The 14,453-nt window shown below is 46.3% G+C and overlaps 1 protein-coding gene across 1 annotated transcript; it reads right to left on the bottom strand.

Annotated features, from left to right (window-relative positions):
* Nucleotides 1–4,830: 4,830 nt before the first annotated feature.
* LOC311009116 (uncharacterized protein) lies at nt 4,831–13,037 on the bottom strand (the record flags this gene model as incomplete). Its single annotated transcript, XM_084003089.1, has 11 exons — nt 4,831–5,550; nt 5,656–5,804; nt 5,900–5,961; nt 6,659–6,951; nt 7,730–7,917; nt 8,080–8,144; nt 8,232–8,572; nt 8,683–8,831; nt 8,927–8,988; nt 9,691–11,291; nt 13,018–13,037. 2 exons carry the CDS (start codon nt 13,035–13,037, stop codon nt 9,806–9,808), a joined length of 1,506 nt encoding a protein of 501 aa, XP_083859215.1. The 3' UTR covers nt 4,831–5,550; nt 5,656–5,804; nt 5,900–5,961; nt 6,659–6,951; nt 7,730–7,917; nt 8,080–8,144; nt 8,232–8,572; nt 8,683–8,831; nt 8,927–8,988; nt 9,691–9,805.
* Between the last annotated feature and the right edge of the window lie 1,416 nt (nt 13,038–14,453).

Raw genomic sequence — 14,453 nt, 5'->3', positions numbered from 1 at the left:
TGATCAATAGTATCGAAAGCCTTTGTAAGGTCAATAGACAAGGCTAAACAGACTTTTTTGTTATCAAGGGCAGTTTTTACTTCATCCAGGACCTTCAGAGTGGCAGTGACTGTACTATGACCAGGTCTGAAACCAGATTGTAAAGGGTTAAATATATTATTAAACTCAAGAATCTGATGGAGCTGGCTGGATAGCAGGGACTCAAATAACTTTGCAAGAGTAGAGAGATTCGAGATTGGTCTATAGTTGTTTAAATCTGAGGGATCACCGGATTTCAGCAAGGGCATGATAAATGCTTGCTTCCATTGAGCTGGAAATTTCTGAGAAGAAATAGACAAATTAAAAATATCAGTTATTGTCTGAGCAATAAACTGGGCGGCTGATTTGAGAAAAAATGGATCAAGACCATCTGGCCCAGCAGATTTCTTAGTGTCTAATGTTTGCAACGCGTGCAAAACCTCAGATGTTGACAGAGGGGTAAAATTAAAACCAGGATTTGCGACTGGGTTAGATTTTCTGATGAGGGCAGTGCTTTTATTTCTAAGTGCCCGGAAGCGTTGCCAATCACACACAGAATTTGTTTTTCTAGCTAGGACCATTGTCTGTTGCGCTCAAGGAGCAGTTCTGCTAACTCCCTTGTAAACCAGGGGTTCTGCCTGTCTTTTATTCTGTGCTTTCTAAGAGGGGCATGTTTATTTATAATCGAGATGAACTTATAATGGAAAAAAGTTACAGCATCATCAATAAATTGAATTAGGGATGTTTGCCACCAATCTACCTGGGCTAAGTCATGGAGGAACGCGTGCTCAGAGAAATGCTTAAGAGTGTTTGATGATGATTTGACTCTTGGATTTAGGCATTTTGGTATACATGCAATGCAGCAATGATCACTAATGTCATTTGAAATACACACAATAGACGTGTATTTATGGGGGACATTAGTCAAAATTATATCAATGAGAGTGTCATTTCCTGGATTAACAGAGTTAATTCTGGTAGGACTGTCAATAAATTGGGTGAGATTTAGAGAATCACAGGTCTGCTTTAAAATTGAGGATTTCTCGCTCAGCCAATCTAAGTTTAAATCACCAATTAAAATAAGCTCATGGGACAAATATTTGGATAAAAGTTCAGATAAGTTGGAAATACAATCAGTTGTGGCTGAGGGAGGTCGGTAACACCCAATTATGGTGATAGGTGCGTTAGCCACTGTTATTTCCACAGCCAAAAACTCAAACTGTCTGGGGATGGATATGGAGTGTAATAAGGACCCCTGTAAATGCTCAGAAACATACATAGCAACACCACCGGCCCTACCTTTTCAGTCAGTTCGGAACACGTTAAAGCCAGTAATGTGAATAACATTGTCAGGAACAGATGGTTTTAACGAGGATTCAGAGACAATAACAATATTTGGTTTGGCTGACAAAAACCACGTTTTAAATAGATACATTTTGGGAACAAGTCTCCTGGCATTAAAGTGTAAGAAACCAAGACCATGCCTAAGACTAAAATCATCAGGAGTGGAAAGATGCTGTAGGCCACTGATCATGGGGGGAGCTGGGGCTGAGTTGCTAATTATATCTATTGATTCGGCAGAGCTAGGAGCTGGGGGGTTGGAGGCTGATGGGTGAGTTATAAGGCAAGAGGAGGGACTAATCGGAATCAAGGTAAATTAGTTTCTATGATTAGCAGGTAGAGCAAGTGATCTGTATGGTTTATTTGTTACTCTTACTGGGATGCACTTAAGTGTAGTGTGACTACTGCACAGGTAGGGGGAGCTAAACATATGAGTAACAGGTTGTAGTTGTAATGACTGATGTGGCCGAGGAGGGGAGCTAGAGGGCGGGACCGAGTATAGTGGTGCCAGCGGAACTTTGGGAGGAGAAGAGTGAGTGGAGGGGGTGTGGCAGGTGAACAGTCAATCAAGTTCACATGTAGCAGCGTGGACAGCGTGTTGGAGATTAGCCGCTAGCATGCGGCTTCCATGCCTGTTTGGGTGGAGGCCATCAGTTTTGAAGAGGGGGGAGCGGTTCCAGAAGAGATTAAAATTGTCTATGAACTTGATATTGCGAGTGGAGCAGGTGGACTGTAACCAGGTGTGGAGGCTGAGAATCCTGCTAAAACCTTCCACTCCGCGGGCCACAGTGGGAGTCGGGCCGGAAATAAAAACAGACTTCCCGCAGCTGCTTAGGAAGTTTAAAAGGTCTAAAAAATGTTTTTTGTCAGTTCAGACTGCCTACGAGAGGTGTCATAGGACCCAACATGAACGACCACTCGTTTTATGGAGGCCAGAAGAGAGCGCAGCAGCGCCGGGAGTTTATCTAAAATGACTGGAACTGTGGACCCAGGGAAACAATGTGTGGCAGCGTTAAAAAAGTGGACATTTCGCGGACATTTCTGATTAAACTTTCCAACTATACTTTCCAATCTCCAACTATTAGTGTGGTTGGGGAGAACAGTGGACGAGGGGGTGACGACTGCTGGTTCCCATTTCCCCGAAGAGTGGAGACTGGGTCAGCACTGTGAGAGGAGTGAGGACGGACCAAGTTGGCAGTGGGGATGGCAGCTGGGACATGAGAGGGATTCCCCGACACCTGCTCCGGGCGAGGAGCAGGTCCTTTTGATGGGGCGAACGAGTGGAGGAAGCCGGCATTGATGGTGGAGGGGAATGGTCAATTTGAAATGGGGGAAAATTGTCCTTATCCAGGATGGAAAACCTATTGGACAAATTGAGGGCTGTAGGTGCTAGTGGGCTTTTCTGGAGAGTATTCCACGATTTCCGACGGGATCCGGGAGTGAAGTTGACCAGCGCTTTGGGCTTTGCTCCTAGCCGGGACCAGTGAGCTGCAACCGTGATGGCAGGATTGTTCGGAGATGTGAGTGGGGCAGTCGAGTCGAGTTCTCCCGTGGATATTGAGTTGGCAGCGGGACCCAGAGCGACGACCATCGAGTCCATGAGGTGCTCCTCTTCCCTCAGCTGGTACAGCGTGGACATCCTCCCTTCCAGCTCATCGATCCTCTGGCTAAGCCGGTGGCAGCTGTCACAACCAGGCGAGGTAAGTGGAGCCATGTCACGGTGGGGTCGGTGGAGGTTTTCTGGGGAGGAATAAACACAACTGTGGCCAGTAACGGAGTCGGAACAAGTGAAGGGTTGTGGTGGTTGTTGTTGTGGTGGTAGTAGGCCGGGGAGGTCAGCAGAGACAGTAGCGCAGGGGGAGACTTACACGCGAGGGCTCCACAGAGGGAGGCCCGGCCTCCGGTAAGCTGTGTTGGTGGTCTTCCGTGAAGGTAAGCCCAGTGCTAACTGTGGTTACACGGTGTGGTGCCGGTCGGGTTAACAGGATAAAATTCTAAAATCTACACATCCAATGATCCAGTAGGTTACGCCGAGTTAAAAGACAGACTTTGCAGAGTAGAAGTCTGCCGTTAAATTACGTCAAGTTTGGATAAGAACCTGTTTAAAAACGGATTGTAGCAGCTTTTGGGGAAATGCGGCGCCGTACGTCTTCCTGCTTCCGTACGACCAGCAGTCGTAATGCAGACGTCTTCCATATGAGTGGGATTGTGGATTGTGGATGTGGTCTCTGACAGGGGACCCCAGTTTGCCTCTGTGTTCTGGAGGGAGTTCTGTATGCTTGTGGGGGCCACCGCGAGTCTGTCGTCCGTATTTCCATCCCGAGTCCAACGGCCAAACAGAAAGGAAGAATCAGGAGATGGAGACAGCGTTGCGGTGTATGGTGTCCAAACACCCCTCCTCCTGGTCCCAGCAGCTGTATGCCCACAACACCCTGACAAGCTCGGCCACGGGGCTCTCCCCTTTCCAGTGTGCCTACGGATTCCAGCCTCCTCTGTTCCCGGCGCTGGAGAAAGAGGTTTCCTGCCCGTCTGTCCAGGCCTTCATTCGTCGCTGTCGCTGTCGCAGGACGTGGACTGAAGCCAGGGCGGCTCTTCTACGCTTGGTGGACCGCTACGCCACGACTGCCAACCGTCACTGCACCCAGGCCCCCACCTACCTCGTGGGCCAGAAGGTGTGGCTCTCGACCCGGGACCTACCCTTGAGGGTGGAGTCGAAGAAGTTGGCACCTAAGTTCATTGGTCCCTTTGAAATCCAGAAGGTCATTAACCCAGCGGCTGTAAGGCTCAAGTTGCCTCGTTCCATGCGGGTCCATCCTACATTCCACATGTCCAAGATCAAGCCGTTCCGGGAAAGTTCCCTGGTCCCTGCAGTCCTCGTCACAAAGTCAATGGGGCCTAAAATAACGTCTCTGGTTAACTAAGTTAACCACAGGAGATTTTAACATTTTGTTCTCCAAAGAAATGTCAGTATATATACCCCTCTCATGAAAATGGGATTTCCCCATTGGAATAGGGAAATGTTCGAGGAGAAATTTACCGAACTACTCACTTGATTTATTACAGAATGGTGGTCATTTTGTAAATTGTGTTCCAGTGTAAGATAAGACAATAAAGCAGGGTATGCTTTGGGCGGGGCTGCCTCATGATTGAAAGGTAGCTACCGGGGTGTTATTTGGTCTGGGTGATATCTGTGTTTTTGTCTTACAACTTCTCAGTGTGTTTTCAGTTGGTCACGTAAATGCCTTGGTCAGTGTTCGGTGAGCTCCACCCTCTCGGGTCACTTCTGGTTCCGAAAAAACATGACAACGGCCAAAAACCATGATGCCAAATGGCTAAAATGCTGAACTAGAGGCTAAAAACCTTCCATTGGGAAACTATAGTATGTGCAATTCCAATTTTCTCCCTGAACAAACCTGAATAACTTGAGAATAGCTGATTGTGAAAGATGTTTTAGGGAATAATGAGACAGGCTTTCATTGTCTGTACATATCGTCAGTACCTTTTAATGGCAGCATCTTCATTATAATGTGATAAACTTTTGTAATCTGCTTCAATAGGCTTTAGTAGAACATTTTTTGTATTTTGATCATGAATAATACAGTGCCTTTTCCCTAAATTGCACAAAAAAACTCACTCAAAAACAACATACACGTATAATAATCTAAATAGATATAAGTAAGAAAAGTGACTGCATAATCATACAGGGCATTATGTTTCATTTAAATTCTATCGGTTCTGAATTATATTATTATAGCACAATAAGTGAAAGCTTCAAGTGGGATGTGTCTGATTATACAAGGATTTAATTTTTGTAACTCATTTGGATGCAATCAATTACAGTTATAATTTATGTTCCAGTGAACTGAATTCTCATAGGCAGACTTTCTGGGACGTCAAACAGAGAAGTTCTATAAAAAGGTCTCTGCTATCAAGGTTGACTTTGTTATCTTCTATATATCTATATGTGTGGTCATCCCAACTTAGAATTTAATATCTAAAAGTTCTTTCCAAGCCATATTATAGTCCTCTTGGATTTTTAATCACATAAGCCCTTTTTCATATCAGTTATAGGAGTCTTATTACGCATGGACATACCCATGCACTATCGCTGGCTTGACAGTAGCCATGACAACAGCACAAGGAAGGATGCAGTGATGAGACTGATCTTGTGGCTTACTCCACCTGAAACCTCTGTAGATGTTGAGAAAAGAAAAAAAGTTATTGCTTCAACAAATTAAATGGCATATCTGTAATATTTCAATTTGATGAGATAGCATGCCATTCAATATCACTTACGTGTGCCATCCACAGTAATGGAGGCGGTGTCAATGTTGAAGGCTGAGATGCTTGAAGCTGCTGTGGCCAAGACATTTCCAATCTGAGTGCCATCAGGAACCGATACGGATGAAAAAACAACATTCGCGGTGGTGATGATTGATCCATTTCTGCAAAAAAAAGAAATGACCCCCCAAAATGTGTTTTATTCATATGACTCTATGACCAATACTCAGATTATATCATCATTACATTAATAAATTACCTGAATGAAGTCACTGTCAAGCTGCGGAATGTAACAAATGCTCCTCGGTAGAAAGGTGTAAGCTGCAAAAGCACATCTTTTGTAAGTACATTTATATTTTTGGCTTCTGTTTCTTCACTTTTTCATGATGGTATTTCATTTGCATTAACTATTCCAATTTCTTCAACATAATTTATCTCTGTCCTAATTGCTGTGTATAGAAGGATGATTTACATAGTTTTGTCTTTGAAAACTCAACCCAGGAATTAAAATGCCATTTTCCAATTTCCATCCATTGTCTCACAAAAACAACATAGGATTTATTAGACAATATTAGAAGCACCCGGTTTCAAAAGTTAAATTAGAAATATGTTTTCATCAGACAGGGTTATTATAAACATGAATACTTAAAAATGGTAGATGCTGTTAGCAGCCAGGTGTCTGAAGCCAACAATGCTGGCAGAAATTTATTTTGGCTATACCTCACTATTTCTAAATTAAGTAGCATATTCGACTTAGCTGGGTGTAAATAGCCAAATAGCTGCAGTATGACTATTTTTACCCGGATGCAAATAGACATTTTTATTTATAGAGTGTAGCTCCACCACGCTCTGAATTTACTATGTAATGATTTGAGGTGAAGATCATAGAATTTGTATTTTCAGAGAAAGAGGATGAACGTACATAAGAAAAGAAAATATGGCATCATCGATATGTGGTAAAATATTTCCAATTAATGAAAGATTCGTAGATGTTGTTCAGCTTCAATGAATGACTTACTGTTGACTCTATTTGTGAAGCTCGACTTCTAAACGCTGCCGATGTTGAATCCAGCAAGTCATTTGTAAATGTCTCTCCAACAGATCTGAAAGACAGTTGCCTTGTTGTGACTGCCTCAGCTGTTGTAGTAGTTGTAGTTGCAGCCGTTGTAGTTGTAGTAGTTGTAGTTGCAGCCGTTGTAGTTGTAGTAGTTGTAGTTGCAGCCGTTGTAGTTGTAGTAGTTGTAGGTGCTGCAGTCGTGGGTGCAGCTGTTGTAGGTGCTGCAGTCGTGGGTGCTGCTGTTGTAGGTGCAGCTGTTGTAGATGTTGAGAAAAGAAAAAATGTTACTGCTTTAACAAATTAAATGACATATGTGTAATATTTCAATTTGATAAGAAAGCATTCAATATCACAACTGCAAGTCCTAAGGGACAACCATTAAACATTTGGAACAACTCATTCTTATTTTGTAGTAATTAATTCCCATGTATTCTGCTGAGAGTAATCACAGTGACCAACTCATCCACATCTCATCTTTCTTTAAATCAAAATATTTCAGTCCCTATCCATGGTGGGATTAAAAGGATTGTGGAAATCACTTGCGGGGGATAGTGGTAAAATATGGTTGGTCTGGTGTTGATGTCTATTATAGATCTTAGAAAGAAAATCAGAGTCAGCAAGTCAAAATTGCAATCAGTGCATCTCAAGAAGAAATGCTAGCCAGAGTGTCATCTTTTGAACAAACAAACATTGTGACATACGTTTATGGATGGTAAGTCACAGTTTAAGTACTCTTGCTAATGTTTGTCACAGTGGAATTCATGGTAATAATGAATGTCTATGCTCATTGTGAACCAACAATTCATCAAAAAGGATCAGGGTAGGAATCCATAATAATTTATGTAGGAATGTCAGGAATAGAAGTGTCAGTGAAAATAACCATTTAACCCCCACCATTAATTAGAGTGAAACATAAATACACACACACACACACACACACAGTGATTGATAAATTAGAAATAACACTGTGTATACTGTATTTCATTGCTCTAACATACGCTGGAGTACAATGCAGCGCTATTGTTTACTTACCAACTACTTTGATGGAGCTGGGTTCAACAGTGAGGTTGAAGGTACTGTTGGGGTTAGACACGGCGGCTACTAAGGTTTCTGCAACAGCATCAGCCTGTGGGATTTCTTCAGCTGAAGCTGTTTCATTGAACTCAAGCCCGACCTCTGCTTGAGTATTGGCTGCTGCTCGGATGCGTGCCTCAACTGGACTGCATCACAAAAGCAAATATGATCAAATTATATTTGCATTGAAAATGTATGAAAATGTGTAATTGTCTCGATTTGTCATTATTAAGTTCAACATAATAACACTGACCACAACCCAGAAAGTGAAACAAAGTAAATTGAACTCTCATAATGTAAAATCTTACCGAAACGCAATGATCACAGTGCGGATGAAAATAGGGCCAAATCGTTCAGAGTAGATTAAATCACACTATAGGAAGGAAGCAAAAAAAATCATATCAAGAGCAAAACATTATTTTCCAAATAAAATGACAATCTAAAAACAGTAAATACTTACCACTGTTATGACTTGTATCGCAAGAGTCTGAAATTGTGGGCTGTTTCGATCATTGAGTTCTTCTACAAATGGTTCTACAAGGGTTGCTTGAAGATTCACAACTCTTTGGGGAGCTGCAGTGGTAGGTGCTGCAGTTGTGGTTGCTGCTGTTGTAGGTGCTGCAGTCGTGGTTGCTGCTGTTGTAGGTGCTGCAGTTGTGGGTGCTGCTGTTGTGGGTGCTGCAGTCGTGGGTGCTGCTGTTGTGGGTGCTGCAGTTGTGGGTGCTACAGTTGTGGGTGCGGCTGTTGTAGGTGCTGCAGTTGTAGGTGCAGCTGTTGTAGGTGCTGCAGTCGTGGGTGCCGCTGTTGTAGGTGCACCAGTTGTTGAGAAAAGAAAAAAAGGTATTGATTTAATAAATGAAGTGACATCTGTCATATTTTAATTTGATGAGATAGCATTCAATATCACTTACGTGTGCCATCCACAGTAATGGAGGCGGTGTCAATGTTGAAGGCTGTGATGCTTGAAGCTGCTGTGACCAACACATTTCTAATCTGTGTGCCATCAGGAACCGATACGGATGAAAAACCAACATTGGCGGCGGTGATGATTGATCCATTTCTGCAAAAGAAATGACCCCCCCCCCAAAATGTGTTTTATTCATATGACTCTATGACCAATACTCAGATTATATGATCATTACATTAACAAATTACCTGAATGAAGTCACTGTCAAGCTGCGGAATGTAGCAAATGCTCCTTGGTAGAAAGGTGTAAGCTGCAAAAGACAAACACATGTTTTGTAAGTACATTTATATTTTTGGCTTCTGTTTCTTCACTTGTCTTTTTCATGATGGTATTTTATTTGCATTAAGTAATAACACTATTCCAATTTCTTCAACATAATTTATCTCTGTCCTAATTGCTGTGTATAGAAGGATGATTTACATAGTTTTGTCTTTGAAAACTCAACCCAGGAATTAAAATGCCATTTTCCAATTTCCATCCATTGTCTCACATGAAACAACATAGCATCTATTAGACAATATTAGAAGCACCCAGTTTGAAATGTTATATTACAAATATGTTTGCATCACACAGGTTTATAAAAAAACATGAATAATTAAAAATGGTAGATGCTGTTAGCAGCCAGGTGTCTGAAGCCAACAATGCTGGCAGAAATTTATTTTGGCTATAGCTCACAATTTCTAAATTAAGTAGCATATTCAATTTAGCTAGGTGTAAATAGCCAAATAGCTGCAGTGTGACTATTCTTACCCGGATGCAAATAGAGTGTAGCTCCACCACGCTCTGAATTTACTTTGTAACGATTTGAGGTGAAGATCATAGAATTTGTATTTACAGAGAAAGAGGATGAACGTACATAAGAAAAGAAAATATGGCATCATCGATATGTGGTAAACTATTTCCAATTAATAAAAGATTCATAGATGTTGTTCAGCTTCAATGAATGACTTACTGTTGACTCTATTTGTGAAGCTCGACTTATAAACGCTGCAGATGTTGAATCCAGCAAGTCATTTGTAAATGTTACTCCAACAGATCTGAAAGACAGTTGCCTTGTTGTGACTGTCTCAGCTGTTGTAGGAGCAGCTGTTGTAGGTGCTGCTGTCATGGGTGCTGCTGTCGTAGGTACAGCTGTTGTTGGTGCTGCAGTCGTGGGTGCGGCTGTTGTTGGTGCTGCAGTCGTGGGTGCGGCTGTTGTGGGTGCTGCAGTTGTGGGTGCTGCTGTTGTGGGTGCTGCAGTCGTAGGTGCAGCTGTTGTTGGTGCAGCTGTTGTAGGTGCTGCTGTTGTAGGTGCTGCTGTTGTAGTTGCTGCAGTCGTGGGTGCTGCTGTTGTGGGTGCTACTGTTGTAGGTGCTGCTGTTGTAGGTGCTGCAGACGTGGGTGCTGCAGTCGTGGGTGCCGGTGTTGTAGGTGTTGCAGTCGTGGGTGCTGCCGTTGTGGGTGCTGCTGTCGTTGGTGATGCAGTTGTGGGTGCTGCTGTTGTGGGTGCTGCAGTCGTAGGTGCAGCTGTTGTTGGTGCAGCTGTTGTAGGTGCTGCTGTTGTAGTTGCTGCAGTCGTGGGTGCTGCTGTTGTGGGTGCTACTGTTGTAGGTGCTGCTGTTGTAGGTGCTGCAGACGTGGGTGCTGCAGTCGTGGGTGCCGGTGTTGTAGGTGTTGCAGTCGTGGGTGCTGCCGTTGTGGGTGCTGCTGTCATTAGTGATGCAGTTGTGGGTGCTGCTGTTGTGGTTGGTGCAGTCGTAGGTGCTGCAGTCGTGGGTGCTACTGTTGTAGGTGCGGCTGTTGTAGGTGCTGCAGTCGTGGGTGCTGCAGTCGTTGGGGCTGCAGTTGTGGATGCTGCTGTTGTGGTTGCTGCAGTCGTAGGTGCTGCAGTCGTGGGTGCTACAGTGGTAGGTGCTGCTGTCGTAGGTGCTGCTGTTGTAGGTGCTGCTGTTGTAGGTGCTGCAGTCGTGGGTGCAGCTGTTGTAGGTGTGGCTGTTGTGGGTGCTGCAGTCGTAGGTGCTACGGTCGTGGGTGCTGCTGTTGTAGGTGCTGCAGTCGTGGGTGCTGCAGTCGTAGGTGCTGCAGTCGTGGGTGCAGCTGTTGTAGGTGTGGCTGTTGTAGGTGCTGCAGTCGTGGGTGCTGCTGTTGTTGGTGCTACAGTTGTGGGTGCCGCTGTTGTGGTTGCTGCAGTCGTAGGTGCTGCAGTCGTAGGTGCTGCAGTCGTGGGTGCTACAGTGGTAGGTGCTGCTGTCGTAGGTGCTGCTGTTGTAGGTGCTGCTGTTGTAGATGCTGCAGTCGTGGGTGCAGCTGTTGTAGGTGTGGCTGTTGTGGGTGCTGCAGTCGTAGGTGCTACGGTCGTGGGTGCTGCTGTTGTAGGTGCTGCAGTCGTGGGTGCTGCAGTCGTAGGTGCTGCAGTCGTGGGTGCAGCTGTTGTAGGTGTGGCTGTTGTTGGTGCTGCAGTCGTGGGTGCTGCTGTTGTGGGTGCTGCTGTTGTGGGTGCTGCTGTCGTAGGTGCTGCTGTTGTAGGTGCTGCTGTTGTAGGTGCTGCAGTCGTGGGTGCTGCTGTTGTCGGTGCTTCAGTCGTGGGTGCAGCTGTTGTTGGTGCTGCTGTCGTGGGTGCAGCTGTTGTAGCTGCGGCTGTTGTAGCTGCAGCTGTTGTAGGTGCTGCTGTTGTAGGTGCTGCAGTCGTGGGTGCTGCTGTTGTGGGTGCTGCTGTCGTAGGTGCGGCTGTTGTAGCTGCAGCTGTTGTAGGTGCTGCTGTTGTAGGTGCTGCAGTCGTGGGTGCTGCTGTTGTGGGTGCAGCTGTTGTAGGTGCTGCTGTTGTCGGTGCAGCTGTTGTAACTGCAGCTGCTGTAGGTCCTGCTGTTGTAGTTTCTACTGTCGTAGGTGCGACTGTTGTAGGTGCTGCAGTCGTGGATGCAGCTGTTGTTGGTGCAGCTGTTGTTGGTGCTGCAGTCGTGGGTGCCGCTGTTGTAGGTGCTTCAGTCGTGGGTGCAGCTGTTGTTGGTGCTGCTGTCGTGGCTGCAGCTGTTGTAGCTGCTGCAGTCGTGGGTGCGGCTGTTGTAGCTGCAGCTGTTGTAGGTGTGGCATTTGTAGCTGCAGCTGTTGTAAGTGCTACTGTCGAAGGTGTGGCTGTTGTAGGTGCAGCTGTCGTAGATGTGGCATTTGTAGCTGCAGCTGTTGCAGGTGCTGCTGTCGTAGGTGCAGCTGTTGTAGTTGCAGCTGTTGTAGGTGCTGCTGTTGTAGGTACTGCTGTCATAGGTGTGGCATTTGTAGCTGCAGCTGTTGTAGGTGCTACTGTCGAAGGTGTGGCTGTTGTAGGGTCAGCTGTTGTAGGTGCTACTGTCGAAGGTGCTGCTGTTGTAGGTGCTGCTGTCGTAGGTGTGGCATTTGTAGCTGCAGCTGTTGCAGATGATGCTGTCGTAGGTGTGGCATTTGTAGCTGCAGCTGTTGTAGGTGCAGCTGTTGTAGGTGCTGCTGTCGTAGGTGTGGCATTTGTAGCTGCAGCTGTTGTAGGTGCTGCTGTTGTAGGTGCTGCTGTCGTAGGTGTGGCATTTGTAGCTGCTGCTGTTGTAGGTGCTTCTGTCGTAGGTGTGGCATTTGTAGCTGCAGCTGTTGTAGGTGCAGCTGTTCTAGGTGCTGCTGTCGAAGGTGTGGCTGTTGTAGGTGCAGCTGTTGTAGGTGCTGCTGTCGTAGGTGTGACATTTGTAGCTGCAGCTGTTGTAGGTGCTGCTGTTGTAGGTGCTGCTGTCGTAGGTGTGGTATTTGTAGCTGCTGCTGTTGTAGGTGCAGCTGTTGTAGGTGCTGCTGTCGTAGGTGTGACATTTGTAGCTGCAGCTGTTGCAGGTGCTGCTGTCGTAGGTGCAGCTGTTGTAGGTGTGGCATTTGTAGCTGCAGCTTTTGTAGGTGCTGCTGATGTAGGTGCTGCTGTCGTAGGTGTGGCATTTGTAGCTGCAGCTGTTGTAGGTGCTGCTGTTGTAGGTGCTGCTGTCGTAGTTGTGGCATTTGTAACTGCAGCTGTTGCAGGTGATGCTGTCGTAGGTGTGGCATTTGTAGCTGCAGCTGTTGTAGGTGCTGCTGTCGTAGGTGCAGCTGTTGTAGTTGCAGCTGTTGTAGGTACTGCTGTTGTAGGTGCTGCTGTCATAGGTGTGGCATTTGTAGCTACAGCTGTTGTAGGTGCTACTGTCGAAGGTGTGGCTGTTGTAGGTGCTGCTGTCGTAGGTGTGGCATTTGTAGCTGCAGCTGTTGCAGGTGATGCTGTCGTAGGTGTGGCATTTGTAGCTGCAGCTGTTGTAGGTGCAGCTGTTGTAGGTGTGGCATGTGTAGCTGCAGCGGTTGTAGGTGCAGCTGTTGTAGGTGCTGCTGTCGTAGGTGTGACATTTGTAGCTGCAGCTGTTGTAGGTGCTGCTGTTGTAGGTGCTGCTGTCGTAGGTGTGGCATTTGTAGCTGCAGCTGTTGTAGGTGATGCTGTCGTAGGTGTGGCATTTGTAGCTGCAGCTGTTGTAGGTGCAGCTGTTGTAGGTGCTGCTGTCTTAGGTGTGGCATTTGTAGCTGCAGCTGTTGTAGGTGCTGCTGTCGTAGGTGTGGCATTTGTAGCTGCTGCTGTTGTAGGTGCTGCTGTCGTAGGTGTGGCATTTGTAGCTGCAGCTGTTGCAGGTAATGCTGTCGTAGGTGTGGCATTTGTAGCTGCAGCTGTTGTAGGTGCTGCTGTTGTAGGTGCTGCTGTCATAGGTGTGGCATTTGTAGCTGCAGCTGTTGTAGGTGCTACTGTCGAAGGTGTGGCTGTTGTAGGTGCTGCTGTCGTAGGTGTGGCATTTGTAGCTGCAGCTGTTGCAGGTGATGCTGTCGTAGGTGTGGCATTTGTAGCTGCAGCTGTTGTAGGTGCAGCTGTTGTAGGTGCTGCTGTCGAAGGTGTGACTGTTGTAGGTGCAGCTGTTGTAGGTGCTGCTGTTGTAGGTGCTGCTGTCATAGGTGTGGCATTTGTAGCTGCAGCTGTTGTAGGTGCTACTGTCGAAGGTGTGGCTGTTGTAGGTGCTGCTGTCGTAGGTGTGGCATTTGTAGCTGCAGCTGTTGCAGGTGATGCTGTCGTAGGTGTGGCATTTGTAGCTGCAGCTGTTGTAGGTGCAGCTGTTGTAGGTGCTGCTGTCGAAGGTGTGACTGTTGTAGGTGCAGCTGTTGTAGGTGCTGCTGTCGTAGGTGTGGCATTTGTAGCTGCAGCTGTTGCAGGTGATGCTGTCGTAGGTGTGGCATTTGTAGCTGCAGCGGTTGTAGGTGCAGCTGTTGTAGGTGCTGCTGTCGTAGGTGTGACATTTGTAGCTGCAGCTGTTGTAGGTGCTGCTGTTGTAGGTGCTGCTGTCGTAGGTGTGGCATTTGTAGCTGCAGCTGTTGCAGGTGATGCTGTCGTAGGTGTGGCATTTGTAGCTGCAGCTGTTGTAGGTGCAGCTGTTGTAGGTGCTGCTGTCGTAGGTGTGGCATTTGTAGCTGCAGCTGTTGTAGGTGCTGCTGTTGTAGGTGCTGCTGTCGTAGGTGTGGCATTTGTAGCTGCAGCTGTTGTAGGTGCTGCTGTTGTAGGTGCTGCTGTCGTAGGTGTGGCATTTGTAGCTGCTGCTGTTGTAGGTGCTGCTGTCGTAGGTGTGGCATTTGTAGCTGCAGCTGTTGCAGGTAATGCTGTCGTAGGTGTGGCATTTGTAGCTGCAGCTGTTGTAGGTGCTGCTGTTGTAGGTGCTGCTGTCATAG

The sequence above is a fragment of the Eutrigla gurnardus genome (genome assembly GCF_963514095.1).
Source record: "Eutrigla gurnardus genome assembly, chromosome: 23".
NCBI lineage: Eukaryota > Metazoa > Chordata > Actinopteri > Perciformes > Triglidae > Eutrigla > Eutrigla gurnardus.
This window is presented reverse-complemented; position numbering and strand designations above follow the sequence as displayed.